The sequence below is a fragment of the Quercus robur genome, chromosome 5 (genome assembly GCF_932294415.1).
Source record: "Quercus robur chromosome 5, dhQueRobu3.1, whole genome shotgun sequence".
NCBI classification, from domain to species: Eukaryota; Viridiplantae; Streptophyta; class Magnoliopsida; order Fagales; family Fagaceae; genus Quercus; species Quercus robur.
Window position 1 is genome coordinate 61,437,110 of NC_065538.1, and position 17,972 is coordinate 61,455,081.

Genomic DNA, 17,972 nt, shown 5'->3' on the forward strand with positions numbered 1-17,972 from the left:
TTTTCATTGGACATGTGTCCACTCTTGGACACGTGTCCAAATCTTGCCGTGTCTAGTGAAAATTTTCATTGGACACAAGCCTTGCCCTATATATATATATATATATATATATAATTTTATAATTTTATATACTAGAATATAATAACATTATATACTAAAATTTATTAGATTGCAAAGGTCTAAAAAGTTAATATGAAATACAACATGTAATTCTTGGCTTGCCCTATTAGCAAAGAATAGGTCTATATATTTATTTCAGTTACGTAAAGATATGATCTACTTTAGGTATTCAATGCAATAGGAGCTTGTTTTGGCGCAAACTTTATCAGCACAAGAATTTTAAGTGTGGGTATATAGATGCAAATCGGGACAAAATTTAGGTACAATATCTTAGATATTGTTTTTTAGGTTCTCTATTTAAGATTTAGTCATGTGATTTGACTATTTAACTAAAAAAATATATTTCCATCGTATGAGAAAAAATTTCACATGACAAAATTTTAAGAAGAGAACATGAAAAACAATATCTAAATATTGTACTTAAGTCTTGCCCATACAATAAATAACTAATATAACATGAGGAAGTATTTTGGGTGGACAGAGGTCCATTGGTTTTGTTGGGTGTGTCATTCATAAGCAGTAGACAATAGCTAAATAGTAGACAAGGAAACTTCTTTATTCTATATACAAGATGAAATTTCGACCCCATACAACACTTTGGCCAATGAAAAGTAAAATTATAGATATCCTTCTTCCAACACACTGCAAATTTTTTTTTTTGGAGAGAGAAACACACTACAATTGACCAAAGTAATTTACGGTATTTCAGTGTACCATTAGAAACTATAATGACCAATTTCCCGGTTTAGCAAAAATAAAAATATTGGCCAATTACCAGGATTCCCTACTCAAAGCTCAACAAAATAGAACTTCTTTTCAGGGAATTTCGATATTCTTCTCCAAATTATCAGATCTTTTCTCCCAAAACTTTAAGTGAATAGCTCTTTTCTCCAGCATCTTCTCTATCTCCTCAATTGGTAGGCCCTTTGTTTCTGGGACACAAATCAAAACAAAGACTACGCCTATAACAGCAATGACCCCAAACATGAGGAAAGTCCAGGGAGTCCCAATAGCTTTTGTTAATGATAAGAAGGACTGGGATACAACAAGGTTTGAGCTCCAGTTTACTGTGGCAGCAATTCCACCACAAATGCCTCTATACCTTAGTGGATAGATCTCGGAGTTGACAAGCCATGGGACACTTCCCATTCCAGGAGAGAAAAATATGATGTAAAGAGCCAACCCACAAAGTGCAAGCCATCCAGTTTTGCTTGGACATCCCCTAGTGTACCAAAGCCTATCATCTCCCTGGCAGATGTCTTTCAGTGTGTCATTTGAGATCACACACTCCCCTGGCAATAACTGTAAGATGGATAACAATGCCAAAGTTAAGTGAGAATAAATAAAATGAAAAAAGTGAACCATAAAGAGGTAGTAGCACTGTTATTTAGAATTTGAGAAAATACTTTCTAGAGGGATACACAATGAAATTTACATCTACCTTATCAGTTGCTGAGGCACAGAACCCACATGTTGGAGATGAAGCTGCCAAACAATCCATACAATGCCAACTATTAGCATTTGCAGCCGAACTATAATCTGGGCAGGTGTAATCTTGGAGATTAGAGGTTATAGTTGGTGTCACTTCTGGTGAATGAGTTGTGGTATGGTAAAAGATTCCACAGAGAACCGCAAGTGCAATTACCACACCAGACAAACTGACAATAGCAAGTTTCCTTCTCCCAGTCCGGTCCATGAGGTAGATGCTCACGATGGAGCCCGCAGCATTGAGGCCAGAAGTGACGAGTGAGAGGAGGAGTGCAGTTTGATTAGATGCAATTCCAGCCAACTGAATTATGGTGGGGCTATAGTACATGACTGTGTTTATGCCCACAAACTGCTGGAAGAACTGAAGTCCAACTCCTGCAATTAGTCCTCTTCTTACTGTTTTGGTTCTCCATAGTTCTTTATAGGTTATCTTTCCAGCAGATCCTGTTTCCTTAATCTCTGCTTCTACAGATTCATGTAGAGCTTGCATCTCTGTTTCCAACTGATGGGCTGGGTATATTTTCGCTAATAAAGCTTTTGCCTCTTCTACTCTACCCTGTTAATTCAAAAGACGTGGTTAAACAATCTTTGATTCGAACAAAGCATATATTCGATTATATATGACTATGAAACAACTAGTTTATGAGAGAGGAACCTTGCGGTATAGCCAACGGGGTGACTCTGGAAGGTACATCATCAGGAAAAACTGCACCACAGCAGGAACTGCTGCAACTCCAAGCATCCAGCGCCATGTTCCTGGAGCCTATACAGAAAAACACGCAAGTTAACATCTTTTTCAGCTGCCTAGAGTACAAGCATTACAATATATGAAAATGAAAAACTGATTGTAGAGTGCAAAATGACTGTTGAAATAGCAAAATTATACTGTTTTGTTAACACAATTACAATAACAAAGGAAAAGTTCAGTATAATTAGTAGCCCAAATTTTTATGCGTCTCCAAATAGAACAACTACCACTAGTGTTTTGAAATGCTATATTGAACTCAATGCAAGTTGGTGAAATGTGAATGAGTATCCAAGCACTCCTAAACTTTAAAATTACAACTACATTTGCTTGCTTACCTCGGTAAAGGCCAAGTTGATAAGGTAGGAAAGGAACTGGCCCCCGGTTATAAGAAATGAATTGGTACTAACGAGGGCACCGCGTATTTTGGCTGGGGAAGTTTCAGAAATGTACAAAGGGGATGTCATTGATGCCATTCCAACGCCAAATCCAACAAAAATACGTCCAACAATTAGAAGAGGTGGGCCATTGGCAGCAGCCATGATCACAGCTCCAATAAAGAACGAAACGTCTCCTATGAGAAGTGCAGGTTTCCTTCCATAGCGATCATTCAACCATCCACCAATAGCAGCTCCAACAATTGCACCTGCAAGTGCCATGCTCACTATAGTTTCCTATACATATGGATTGTCACCAAACACAGTTAATAACTTAAAATACATTTTAGTTTCACAAATTAGTAATAATATGGATTTTTAATTTTGAACCTGTTAAGTACAAACAAATAAATAAATAACTAATCAATAACTCATGCAATGATGCAATGCTGCACCAGAAAACTTAACGAAATATGATTTTTTTCCTTCCCTTTTTAACAATTTATTTTGGTCAAAATATGAAATTCAATAATTAAGGTAATTAATTAATATTAGTGTAGTTCTTTTTTTTAAAAATTTTATATAGAACTAGTATAGTTATTTATTATGATTACATTTGTATATGGAACTATATATTCTAATGTTTAAATAAGATATGATTTGAAAATTTTAAAGGAGGGTTTAAATATGGAATATAATTTATATCTAATTAAAAATAATAATAAAATAATGACGTGTAAAGTATTGAAAACTCAAAAACTTACATGGCATATTATTATGATGTTAGCAAAAAGTTTTTTTTTTTTTTTTTTTTTAGAAACAAAGTTCGTGTTCTGTTTTATATATTTTTTTAGATAACTATATATTAGTATATTACTACAAATCCCCTAACCCGCCACCCCCAATATATATACACACACCATGATTTGAGATTAAATTTCTTGGTTCGAATCTAAAGATTATATAAAAGAGAAAAGCATCTTTGAATTTTTTAAAACATTTTAATAGGAATTATTAGATGGGAAAAGTTAATGGAAGGGTATTGGTTAAGAAAATATTTTTAGAAAATTTTTATAAGAAAAAAAAAAGTAATTAATATTTTTGATAACTTTTTATATTTCTCCTAAAAGTTGTATCAGAATTTTCTTAAAATAATTCATTAACAAATGTTTTAGAAACATTCATTAACCAGACTCTTATCACATCATTGAATCTTTTGAATTCACTTTTATCCCTTGTTTAATAAGGTTGGAGATGCCACAGAGTCCAAAATCATTGTGAGTAAATTTAAGGTTTTTGAAATTCAGCAAAAAAATTTAAATTGAAATTAGTCAAATTTTAACAGAATACTGCAGATTAATTAGTAATATTGGTTATTAAAATAATGTATTATTGCGTAAAAATTGAATGACTAATTTTAGAGATTCATGGATAGAAATTAAGCCGAATGGACCTTCACAGTTGTGAAGGGCCTGTGAAAGCCATAAAAAAATAAAGCTGAGCTGACCCAGATATTCTAGGTCCAATTTCTTCTTGTTTTATTAGAAAAGCAAGAGTCTTGTTTGATTAAGTGAAGTCCAAGACTAAAAGTGTCATGCTCAATAATGTTTTGACACTTGTCAACATACTGACCACATAACAAACGACACTTGTCAAACTAATACTAGTTTATTCTTTTTTTAGATATATACAATAAAATTTTCTATTTTAATTTGTGGCGATCCGTTGATCGGTTTTAGGGTAGGTGGAATTTAATCCTTAAATTTCTTATATTGTTACCTAGATCTATGGTTTTTTTTTTTTTTTTTTTAATCTATGGATTCTTATCCATAATAAAGAACAAAAAAAAAAAAAAAAAGTAATTGAACGAAAAATACTTATCTAAAAAAGAAGGAAAAAGGATTTGCTTGGGACATTTTTTTTTTTTTTTTTTTTTTTCTGAGAATCATTTGCTTGGGACTTGAATAGAGACTTCTCCAATTTTAATGTTACCCAAAAAAAACAGACTTCTCCAATTTTTTATATATTTAATAATGACCAAATTTTGGTCACACGCCTCGAACACGACAAGGAAAAAAGCATTAGTCCAAACAACATTTCAAACATCCATGAAAATTATTATATTGGGTGTTTTTTATATTTAAAAAAAAAAAAGGATTTCTCAATTTTTTTTTATCCACTTTTTTTAGTTTTTTTCACGAATTCTGGTTTACATATGTGCCTAATTAAGAATGGAAAAGTTAGAAAAAAACGTAAGTTCTACATCAATAATAATAATAATGAACTTGTTAAGGGTAATTTGGCCATCGTAAAGGTAAATAAATAAATAAATATTTATTATATGTATATATTATTAGGAAAAACAAATACGAACATTTATTTATCATATATGAGAGGCTTTTAGAAACTGAATAAAATTAACAAGGAGAAGATGAAGATATATTCAAAGACATGCATAGATTATGTGATATATATTTGGTAGTAGATAAAATCACCTGCAGGTAGGTCTTTCGATCCACCTCGTCGAAATCATCTCTAATGTAAAGAAGAGCTCCTGATATCACTCCTGCACACCAAAAAAAAAAAAAAAAAATCATGTTTAGAATATACACAAACACATACATAGATACCCAAAAAGAGAGAGAGAAAGAGAGAATTATATTTATATATACCAGTGTCATAGCCGAAGAGAAGGCCACCAATCCCAGCAGAAAGAGCTAAGCGAAGAATATAAGGGTTTTTCCATGTTAGAGCAAAGCATTCTTTAAAAGCTGATGTATCGGCCGTAACTATCCCTTCCATTTTCCCTTCTTCCTCTTCTTCTTCCTTGTGATGACTGTCTTTTTAAGAAAGATACAGTATTCTTTTTCTCATAGAAAAGAAAAAGAACCAGAAAGATACAAGGAAAAAAACAGAGTTAAACTAGAAGAGAGAGAGAGACACTGTGTGTATGAAAAGAGGTGAGGCTCGTGTCTTTAAATATAACATGAGAGCTGGATTGAGGTACGTGCGTATTTTGTTTTGTGTTGTGCCATGTGTGAGAGGGAGAGAGAGAGCGATTGATTCGGAAAATGAAAAGGGTTTAGAAGGCAAAAGCATTGGATGACGATGATTTTCAAATATTGGAGACGATAATAGTCAAAATTGGATAAGGGCTATTAAAAGAACCAAATAATACTTGGCACTATTCCAAACCAATTTTTTTTTTTTTTTTTTTTTTAAATTACTAATATTAGCAAAAATTAAAAATTAAAAATTACTACTAATATTAGCAAAAACAAAGAAAATTGATGATGACGATGATTTTCAAATATTGGATAAGATTATATTCAGAATTGGATAAGGGCTATTAAAAGAACCAATTAATACTTAACACTAATCCAAACCAATTTTTTTTTTTTTTAAATTACTAATATTAGCAAAAAAAAAATAGTACTAATATTAGCAAAAACAGAAAATTTAAAGATTACTACTAATATTAGCAAAAACAGAAAAGAAAGAAATTTATTACATTATTTATATAAAGTAATAAAAAAGAAAAAAGAAGAAAAAACAGAAAAGATTGTTTGGCAAGAGTCAAGACAACCAACTATGGAGTATGTTTTAGACTTGTAGAAGCACATGGTTACGCACGGGAGGTGATGACAGCGATTCTATATAAATGAGGTTTAGTTTACTTTTAGTATTTTTTTAATTGAATTTTTTTTTTATTTTAATAAGAAATTGTCACATCACTCATTAATTAAATAAAATGTGGAAATTAAAACACACTATCACTTACCATTATGTATTTAAAATAAAATGAAATATTCAATTAAAAAAGTACTAGATCTAAGTCAAACCCATATAAACAGCATTAGCCAATCACCCCCCGTTTATCTAGCGCATATGAGGACTTTACAAGTACAGATTTCTCTATCCTTGATGATGTCATAAAGTCCCAAGTTTTTATTTTATTTGGATTTTGCTAATGTGTGTCTTAAGAGCATACATTAAGCCATCTAATTTTGAAAACATTTTCTCGGGAATTGAAAAAACTGTCAATACTTTTTCAATTTTCAAGAAAATGTTTCTAAAAATGGATAGCTTAATGTGTGTCCTTAAGGCACACATTAACCGGACCCATTTTATTTTATGGAATTCAATCATTCATGGAATCTTCTAAGCCATTCCTAAAAGATAATAAACAAAAAAAAAAAAATTAATTCCTTTTTGAGACAGCGTGTATTAGTATTTTTAGTGAAAATGTTTTTTAGAAAGTGAGCTATTTAAAAAATATATATATATTTTTTATAAAATTATCTTATTTTTCTATGTTTAATAGCAATTTTAAATAAGTTAATAAATAATTTCTAATTTCACTTATTTAGTTTGTTGAGAGATAGAGTTGTTTTAAAAAAAATTTAATGGAAAATAATCTCTTAAAATAAGCCATATTTTTTGTTTCTGTTGACTAAAAATAGTTTTCCTTTAATTTATTTTTTCTGATGCTACCAAACACTAAAAAAACACGAAAAACTATCTTTATATCAAAACAAAGTTTGACTTATCTCCAGTGTTTTTTTAACTGGAATTAGTTAAAAAAGTACTAGAAATAAGCCAAATTCATAAAAAAACGGAGCTATAACATATAGTACATTTTCCCTAACCTTTTAATAAATAAAAAGAAAAGAGAAAAAAGAAAGTATATTATTCATAAAATAGCATATATATATATATATATATATAAGACTATATACATTAAGACAAAACAGTAATCCTTCTCAAAAATAAAAAAAGACAGAACAGTAATAACATGTGAGAGAAACCAAAAAATAAAAAATTAGGGGTGGGAGAAGAAAAGAAAAAGATAGAAAACATAATTTCATGTGCTGAATTGGGTCACTAGACCAATCACTTGACTAACAATTATTTTCCTTTTTCTTTTTCTTTTTTCATACCAAATTTTGACAGTTTAAAATACTATATATTTTTGCTAAGAGCCTTGTCATTTCATTGGTTGAGGCATTTTTTATATTTATGGAGAAAACATTCTCAAAGTTTCGAATCCTCGTTTTCCTATTATAACTATCAAACTATATATGTCTTTGAGTGTAATATGTGTGACATTCCTTGATTAATTAAAGTGTGCTATTTTCCATGACTGTTTGGGCATAAGTTTTTAGATATTTAGTGTAGTCCATAGGGAGTATTGTATGTGATTTAGGTATGAGAATGAGATTCACAGAGAGAAAATCTAAATCATAAGTTCCTTGTAAACTCATTACCCCTAATTTGTGGTCGGTGATGAAATAAGGCAATTTATCTGCAAAGACCGTAACATGTCAATTATGATGATCTATCTTGATCATGCAAGTGGAGACTTTTTATTGATATATTAGTATGTCTCAAGTGTTTGAGACATACTAAAATGGACCACTATGAGATTTTTGCGTTCTACCAACTATTGTTACTTGAACCAATAATCTCACAATAATTGCTGGTTACTATGATATACCGAAGTGAGATTTTGCACTGTCAAAACATTAGTAATCACATGTAGCATGTTGGGAACATTATTCTCAATCCATTCGATTAAAGACATGAAACATCCTCTTAAGATAGATTTAATAAAAAATTATTATGTAAATTGTTAGGCTTGACTATTTTAGTAAGGAGTTACTAAAATTTATTTTTAATTGAATTAACATAAAGCCACATTATTAAAAGCCCATGTAGGGTGGCCCATTAGCTAATCCAAGTATAAAATGGATTGGTTTAGTTGAGAAAACCCTAAACTCTTATGTACTACACTTTTAAAGTAGGAAGGACAATTTAAACCTGCCTCCCACAAGTATGTACCTCACCTGCCTTTAATGGAGGGGTTTTACCTTCCCTTCATAGCAAATAAGGCGGGAATGAGGGTTAACAATTTTCCCGATACTCACTTTGCACTTGCCCTATTTATATTTAAACTATTAAACAATATTTTTCGTTGGTTTTTTTAAAAGGCATATATATGTGTTTGTATCTTTCAAACTTTGAATTAATGATTTATTTTATATTATATTTTTGAATTTATATTTTTATATTTTTTATTTGTTGTATTATTATATTTGAATTGTTTTTGTGTTTCTTAATGCTTGAATGGTTGTATGGTTATGCTTTGAGAATGTTTTGTAATGTTAGAACTTTTTTTTTCCTTAATAAAAAAGAATATTTTATGAGTTTTAATTTATGTATTTAAAATAAAGTATTAATAAATTATATATATTAAAAAATTGAGAGTGGTGGGATGGGTACCTATGAGTATCTACTAGAATGGGGAGGGGTAAAAAACCAGCCCTAAAGTGAGATTGGGGTGGGCACGGAAATAGGAAACCCGCCCTAGTTTAAAGCAAGGGAGAGGAATTGTTCTCTCACATATTAGACATACACAACTAGGGGATTCTATTCTCAAGGAAGAGAGCCCACTCTCTTAGGTAATCATGTGTTCATTGAAGTAAAGATCAAGGAGATCTTTAGGCCATAAGTTGCCGTATTTTTTTAGATTTTATTTGAAAAGGTTGTTGCATCAATATTTAGCCAAAGATTTAAGGCTTCTTGGTGAGAATGTCAAAGTAAATGCACTAAAACAATGATTCTCTAATGTGAAAATTCATAATTGCATGTGCACACCATTTGGACAAGTTGATACCTCCCTAGGTATTAAGTGCTTGGGGAAGGGGAGGGGGGGGGGGGGGGGGAACGTGAGTTTGAGCTGTGAGGACAACTTGTTTACTAGTATATGTAATTAAATATTTGTAACCAGTGTATTAGCCTGAGTATTCTTGAAATGTTTTCATTTAAAAAAAAAGTGTATACTTCAAATATTTCTTGATTGATTCACTGAAACTACCACAACATTAAAATTATGAGGATTTTAAATGCATCTTCTCCACCAGAATGAAAGCTTTTTAATTTTAATTTTTTATTATTTAAAATGTATGTTTCCCATTCAATATTTTATCAATCGTAACTTGTTTCATATGTTTTTTTCTCCCTAGCTAATAAAATATACAAAATTTGGAATAAAAAAAAATCAACCACACGATCCACATGACATATTGTTCCCTCCTATGTGAAAATGATTTCCGGAGCTCAAATTTTGTTTTTCTCGTGGAAAAAAAATACTCATTAACAAATTACGAAATAACTACTGTATTATAGTGATTAGTGAGAAGCATGATGCTGATAATAAGGGAATCAATTTTGTATTGGAGATCCTTTCTGAAAGTTCAAATATGTGTATAAACACCCTTGAACGTTTAGATCCCCAAATTACAACTTAACCAATTCAAGCATTATGTCAAACAACTAGTGTGCGGAAAATTAACATAAGCTATAATATGGAATAGGAAAAACTATCCAAGCCAAATTAAAATCACAACCCACAGCAGATAATAAAAGGCAAAAATAAAAGGGAAGGAAGATGCAAACACAAAGACAACACGCGATGTGTTATCGAAGAGGAAACCGAAGCTCTCAGCGTAAAACCTCTCCGCCGCCCTCCAAGCGGTCAATAATCCACTAGAAAATGTAGTTGGGATACATGAACAGCAATAGACCCTCCAAGCCTAATCTACCCGATGTACCTAAGCCCTCCAAGTTTCTTGCTCCAACGAGGTTGCGCTGAACCTTTTTCTTTTCTAGCTTATCGGATTCCGCTACTTGACCATAGCATTCACCATCCTTGGCATCTTCCAATGCTTCCCAAAGCTCCAAAAACACTCAACACTCTAAATGGGTATGGGCAGTGTTTGGATAGAAATCTCCTCTCAATAGGTCTGACAATGAGAGAAGGAATGAGAAGAGACTACAAAGATTTATCTCTAAGAATGAGTAGCTCTCTCTAATTAGGTGGGTGTTTTGAAGAAACCTCTCTTAGGGTTTTTCTTTCTGAATAGCCACACATATTTTGTGGGAATGAGGGGTATTTATACTGGTATGAGAATGGAATGCAAAGAGTCAATTTTTCCAAAATAGAGCTGGCTGGCGACTTGACCTCGCGACTTGACTGAGTCGCGAGTTCAAGTCGCGAGCTAACTTTGTGGCTAGTCTGGATTTTTGTCCTGTAGTGCTCCAGCTGGCATGACTGTTCAGCTCCCCTGCATGCTCTGCGCGTGTGCAACTTTTGGCGGCTTGCAAGCCGCGAGCCTCCCGCGAGTCCCAGCTGCGAGTCTCAGCCGCGAGTCTCTGCTTCACTGCACTGTCTTGAGCATTTCTTCACACTCTCTCATACACTACCCTTACATGATTCCCACCTAAATACAGGGTTTCTAAGTACTGTATTACAAGCAAATTTTTTACGGAATAAAGCCAACACATGGTTGATTAAATTCAACCTTACACTTTCATACTGTATTATAGTGATTAGTGAGAAGCATTGGGGGCTGATAAGCTTTGTCTAAAAAATGACCTGAATTGTTCTCTTTTTTAAAAGTCAAATAATAAGAAGAAACGTAACAACTAGAGAAATAAGTGACATGCATATATTTTGTTAGCCGCATGTTTTAATTGAGGCCTTGAGGGAATGGAGAATTCTAAAAGGTATAAATCTTTGATCTGATGGTGTTTTATCCCATTAGTCACTAAGACAATTACTTTTCATCTGAATATATAATGCGTTTGTTTGAATATATTGGCAACTAAGCAATCGTTGAGGCACTTTAACTTTATCATGTAAAAAATGAAAATAAAATGATGGCCCAAATGAAAAGACAGACTCTATAATCATGGTTTAATCGAACCTAATATGTGACAGAAAAGACTAGCCAATTTGCAATTTGTATCTCTTTGGTGGGTGGGTGTATCAAACATCTTGCAATATTCGATTGGTACTTACATTAGTGGCGGAGCCACTTTTATAGCCATGGCGCCCAAAAACGTATCTATTTTTTTTTTTGAGCATATATATTTGAAAGCTATCCCAAATATTTTTTTAATGGCCACTTGGATAAATATGTATTTAGCATTATAGTTGGATGTTTGATATTTGGGACCAAAAGTTAAAATTTTGAAAATTTGGGTTTTGAATAAGAGTGTATTGTTTAGTTCTAACTAAAAAATTGTTGTGAATTCTCGTTAGTTCAACTTGTTAAGTTTTTAATGATTGAATAAGTAATCTAGGTTATAATCACTACCTACACCAACATTCGATTGATATCTTTGTTTGTTGATAAAAAACACAATCATTAGAAGCAGATGCCATATTTTGAAACTCTATAATAAAAAATTTAGAAAAAACTAAAAGATTGTTTTTGGGTATTTATTTATTTTTTTTGTCTATGTGTTTGGGTGTTTATTTAAGAAAAAACATACTTGGCAACACTAATCATTTTTATAAAAAGAAGAATATTTTAAAAATAATGATAATAAATATGACTTTTATTTTTGCGTTTATGCTATTTCCTTTATAGAATGGTTGTACTTCTATATATATTTCTAGTTTTTACTGGAATTATGAAACAATTATTTTTAGTTGTGAATATTATTTAAAAACGTTTCTCAATAAATTAAAGATGATTTTTAATGGATCTTTGATTTGTATATTGAAAGTAAAATTGTTGAGACATTTAATAGAGAATCAATCCTAGATAATTTTTGCAATCTAAAGAATGTTAAATTTCATATTTTGATAAATCACAAATGATTGAGGAAAACAATATTTGGAAAAAATAATTTTATATATTTTATTTTGTTAATGTTGAATAGATGTTATTCTTTTCATATATTAATTTAATTTTCAATTATATTTTTTTAATTCTTAATTTTTTTTTTCATACTTGGACCCTCTAAAAAAAGAAAAGAAAAGCCTCATCTCATGAAATGCTTGAATATTCCCATAGAAGCACAATAATCTACACACACATATAGATATATTATGAGTGCGATTAACAAGTGTCTCAATGCATTAATTAAGATCAAGTATTTTATTATAATGGATAAGCTTTTTTGGCGGAGTTGAACAATATTCAATTAAAGAAATATTTATTTACGGTTTTTGTTAAATGATGCTTTTGTGCATCTATTAAGGAGGAATCTAATATCTCATACTGTATTAAAAAATAACAAAAACAAGTAAACCTATGTATTTTTTAATATATTATGCGCATCCGCACCTAAAAAATTACTTATAATAATAATAAAAAAACTCAATCGTAATCACTTTGTTTAGACACTCATTAATAGGATTGTTGTTTATTTGGTTTTTTTTTTTTTTTTTCTCAAGACTGTGTGACACTGTGACCCATTATATTACTTTTTAATAGGTACATTGATCATTGCACTCATTAATAAAACTATAAATTATTGACATAAAATGATACATTTTTAGTAGATTTTGTTGTAAAGTGGGATAGATCGTAAAATAAGTTGAAATCTATTTCAAAAGCTATTTTAGTTTGTTTCTCAAAAAGTGACTACTAAACAGTAATCATTATCAGACGAGTTGTACAATACTTTATGCTTTTTAAAAGCTGAAATACTCTTATAAAACCACGAAAAAGTCCAACCAAATAAAAACTAGTCAATAAAACTATAAAAGAAGAAGAGATGGGCTAGCAAGTTTATATATATATATATATATATATAAGATGGACTACCAAAACGAGTTAAAAAAAAAAAACCTAATTATAATTAATATCTTTCAATTCGATCATAGTTTGGCCTTTTGGGGAGTAGGGAAACACAAAGGCTACATTTGTTTCGGCAGTAAAAAGAATCTGGAAATCATTTTACATCACGGGGCGTGTTTGGGAAAAGCCGGAAAATTCAGTCAAACAAAAAATGATTTCCATTGACCGTAAAATATCAAGCCTTTCGGTGTAAAATTAATTCCACTTCTATTTTACCTTTAACCTAATTACACCCATTTTCAGCCTACTTGAACCGAGAGAGAGAGAGAGAGAGAGCTTGAACCTGAGACCTGAACCCCACCGCCGATTGAAGCCCGCCACCGCCTGAAGCCTGCCACCACCTGAAGCATGTTGCCGCCGCCCTCTAAATCGCACCACCATCGAGATCACACTCCAGCACCAGCATCGCCATCTAGATCGTCACCACCCAAGACCAATCCACCCAAAACCGATCTCATTCTCAACCCAAAGCTTATTGGCGCTGTCATTCTCATCCCAAAGCTCATCAGCGTCATCGTTCTCATTCTCGTTCTCGACCCATAGCTCATCGATGCCGCCGATCTCGTCGTCTCAATCTCATCGCCCATGACCGATCTCGTTGCCCATGACCGATCTCATCGTCTCGATCTCATCGCCCATGACCCATGACTGATCTCTCTCTTTCTCGCTCTACCTCTCTCTTTCCCTCAGTTTTCGATCACTCTCTCTTCCTCCTTCTCTCAGTTTGACCAAAGTTTTTAGTTTAATGAATTGTTTTGAGCAAATTTTTGTTTCTTTAATTGTATATGTTGAAATTTTCTGTAATAAAATTTATTTGGATGCTAAGAAAATGGCTAAGAAAATGTGAAAATTTTGTAGGGAAATAACATTTTTAGAATGTTACCAAACACCGAAAATCATTTTCCGGACTATTTTCCATTGCACAACCAAACACCCAGATTTTATTTTCCTTACGGGAATTCACTTTCCCCTGTATTCATTTTACACTCGAAATTTGATTTACATTGAACCAAACGTAGCCAAAGTTTCAACGTCAATAGGATTTCCCTTAGTATAGGTATCAACCCCTTTAAGTAAAATAATAAAAATTACGATTAAACAAAATTAAAGAAAAAGAATAGGCTAGGGCCCCAAAATTTTTTAAAATAAAATAAAATATAAAGGGCCTTTGGATAATGTCTTTAATTTATATCCAAGTTTTTCTTAAAAAAGAAAGAAAGTTTTATACCCCAGTTTTGTTATGAAGATTCTTACACATGAGTAATGTTAGAGATACAAATTATTTTATAAGTTTCTAAAAAAAAACTATTTTATAAAAAAATTGTTAATGTAGTGAGTGATTATTGGTAAACCGTAAATGAAAAGTTGATATTAGTAGTGGGCTACAACAATAGTTTATAAAAATATTATAAAATAGTTTGTAATTGTAGTATTACTCATATATTTTTAGGAACAAAATGAAAAAAAAAAAGAAAAGAAAAAAGAAAAGAAAAGAAGGAACTTGATATTATTAGTGAAAGCGATTTTTGGGTGGGAGAGTAAAACTTGAAATTTGTAAGTATATAAATAGACTGTCTTCATGTTACGCAACTTGAGAATTGAGAGCCATGTAAAATATATGGCCAAGGGCAAATTAAAAAAAAAAAAAATACAAATAGAAAGTCTGACTTAATTAATTCAAATGGTAGGCTAAAAAATATTTATTTTGAAAAGCCTCATTCCATGAAATGATCGAATATTCCCAGCCCAAGCGTTTTGGAGGCCTAAGGCGAAATCTTCAAATGGGGCCTTTATGCCTTTATGTTATCACTTATATAATATTTAACTAGCATTTTATATAATAATTTTTTTAAAATCCATTCTTTTTACTTTTTAATATGATTTTTTTTAAGAAAATACTAAAGTTATTACAAATTTTACTACAAACCGATGTTGTAATGAATGTGATCAATGACATGAGGCTTGCAAAACTAGTAGAAATATTATAAAATTTACAACATAAGAATTACAAAAATATATTACCAATCACAAATCTTCATTAAAAAATGCATTCAATAGTTTGTTGAAATCCATCTATCATATTCATTGTCACATCAAATTATAAAAGTTATGGAGACCGCCACGCATCATTGGTGCAGTGATCACTCCATAAGTATAAGTTCTTGTGAGGTGTGGAGGGCAATGACCGAGATTTAAGTTTCTAGAAGAGAGTTTCGCACACATATACACTTAAATTAGGCTAGAGTATAATTTTTATTTTGTATAAAAATAATTAAATAAATACAAGTTATGTAGTAAAATTTATAGTATTTTTAACATTTTCCTATTTGAATTACTTGTGATTAGTAACACGTCTATTTGTAAGACCTATTTATTTAAATTTGTCTTATCTTTTTTTTTTTTTTGAGAAACTTAAATTTGTCTTATCTCTGTCTCTAACATTACTTAATTCTTTGAGCTTTCTTAATAGTGAAAAAAAAAAAAATTAAACTAAAATGTTTTAATATCTCCCAAAAATATTTATCTATAAGAAATAAAAAAATAAAAAAATAAAAAAATAAAAAAAATTTGCCACCACATTTGGGGCCTTCTCTAGTAAGGGGGCCCTAGGCAATGGCCTAATTGGCCTAAGCCTAGGGCCGGCCCTGTTCCCATAGAAGCACAATAATCTACACGCACATATAGATGTAGATATATTATGAGTGTGATTAACAAGTGTCTCAGTGCATAAGTTAAGATTAAGTATTTTATTGTAATCGATAAGCTTTTTTGGGGGAGTTGAACAACATTCAATTACAGAAAGAGATTAAATTCTAAAAGGATGGGGTATAAAACCCATGTTTTACATCATCTATTAAGTGATTGCCACATCAACATTTTACTTAAAATTCAATACATCCTACCACACCTAATAACATCTCAATAAATTCTCAATTTGGTTGGATTTATGTATGGGTATTAAAATTGATTAAATGTGATTGTGTTTAATATTCTTAAATATGTGATAAGATGATGTGGCATGTTGAGATTGGAGGGGTAAAACATGAGTTTTAAATCACGTCCTTATAGAATTTAATCTCTTAAAGAAATATTTATTTATTGCTTTTGTTAAATGATGCATTCGTGTATCTATTAAGGAAGAATCTAATGGGTCACACTGCATTGAAAAATAACAAAAACAAGTAAACAAATGTTTTTTTTTTTTTAATATACTATGCACAACCGCACCTAAAAAACTACTATGGTAAAAAAAAAAAAAACTCAATCGTAATCACTTCCTTTGACACTTATTAATAGGATTATTGTTTATTTGATTTTTTTTTTCCCAATATTATGCGACCCATTAGATTCTTTCTTAATAGGTACATCATTGCACTCATTAATAAAACTATAAATTATTGACATAAAATGATACATTTTTTAGTAGATTTTGTTGTCTAGTGGGATAGATCCTAAAAAAAGGTGAAATCTAATTCAGAAGTTAGGACTCGTTTGGTAAGAGATTTTTAATAATATTGTTTAAGTATTATGAAAATATACGTAGATAAAAAAATATTATAAAAAAATACTATTGTTTAAAATATGAAAATTGATTTTTAAACGTTGTTTCTCATCAAGTGACTCCTAAACACTCATTATCAGACGAGTTGTACAATACTTTACGCTTTTTAAAAGCTGAAATACTCTTATGAAACGACGAAAAGTCTCACCAAATAAAAATTAGTCAATAAAAGAAGAAGAGATGGACTAGCAAATTTATAAATATAAAATTAAAAAAAAAAGAAAAAAGAAAAAAAGAGAGATGGGCTAGTAAAACGATCGAGTTTTATTTTTTTTATTTTTTTAACGCTTAATTATAATTAATATCTTTCAATTCGATCATAGTTTGGCTTTTTGGGGAGTAGGGAAAAACAAAGTTCCAATGTCAATATATAGGATTTCCCTTATTATAAGTATCAACCCCTTAAAATAATAAAAATTACGATTAAACAAAATTAAAGAAAAAGAATAGGCTAGGGCCCCAAAATTTTAAAAAATAAAATAAAATATAAGGGGCCTTTGGATGATGTCTTTAATTTATACCCAAGTTCTTCTTAAAAAAAAAAAAAAAAAAAGTTTATACCCAAGTTTTCTTATGAAAAACCTTACATATATATATTGAATAATACTAGAGATACAAACTCTTTTACAAATTTTTTTACAAACTCCTAATATGTTAAGTGGCTATTAGTAAATGAAAAATTAATATTAGTAGTGGGTCACAACAACAGTTTATAAAATATTGTAAAATAGTTTGTAATTGTAGTATTACTCATATATTTTTACGTACAAAATGAAAAAAAAAAAAATTGATATTATTAGTGAAAGCGATTTTTGGGTGGAAGAGTAAAACTTGGGGAGTGTTTGATACATGTATTTAAAAACTGAAAAAATATATTTGAAAACATGTATAAAAATATGTATGGGTGAAAAAGTATGTGAAAATACGTATAATGTTATTTAAAAACTGAAAACATATGTTTGAATGAATATACCAAACATAACCTTGATATATAAAAATATATAAATAGATTGTCTAAATATTAC

At 30.6% G+C, this 17,972-nt stretch overlaps 2 protein-coding genes across 3 annotated transcripts in view; one reads left to right on the forward strand and one right to left on the reverse strand.

Moving 5' to 3' along the window:
- The window catches only part of LOC126726566 (50S ribosomal protein HLP, mitochondrial-like), a 94,063-nt gene that overhangs the window by 14,706 nt on the left and 61,385 nt on the right, over positions 1-17,972 (forward strand). The window lies entirely within an intron of this gene.
- LOC126726565 (probable inositol transporter 2) lies at positions 652-5,688 on the reverse strand. The gene is made up of 6 exons (XM_050431832.1): positions 5,403-5,688; positions 5,226-5,296; positions 2,692-3,027; positions 2,264-2,371; positions 1,562-2,164; positions 652-1,422 (listed from the first exon to the last, which is right to left on the reverse strand). Exons 1-6 carry the CDS (start codon positions 5,530-5,532, stop codon positions 937-939), a joined length of 1,734 nt encoding a protein of 577 aa, XP_050287789.1. The 5' UTR covers positions 5,533-5,688; the 3' UTR covers positions 652-936.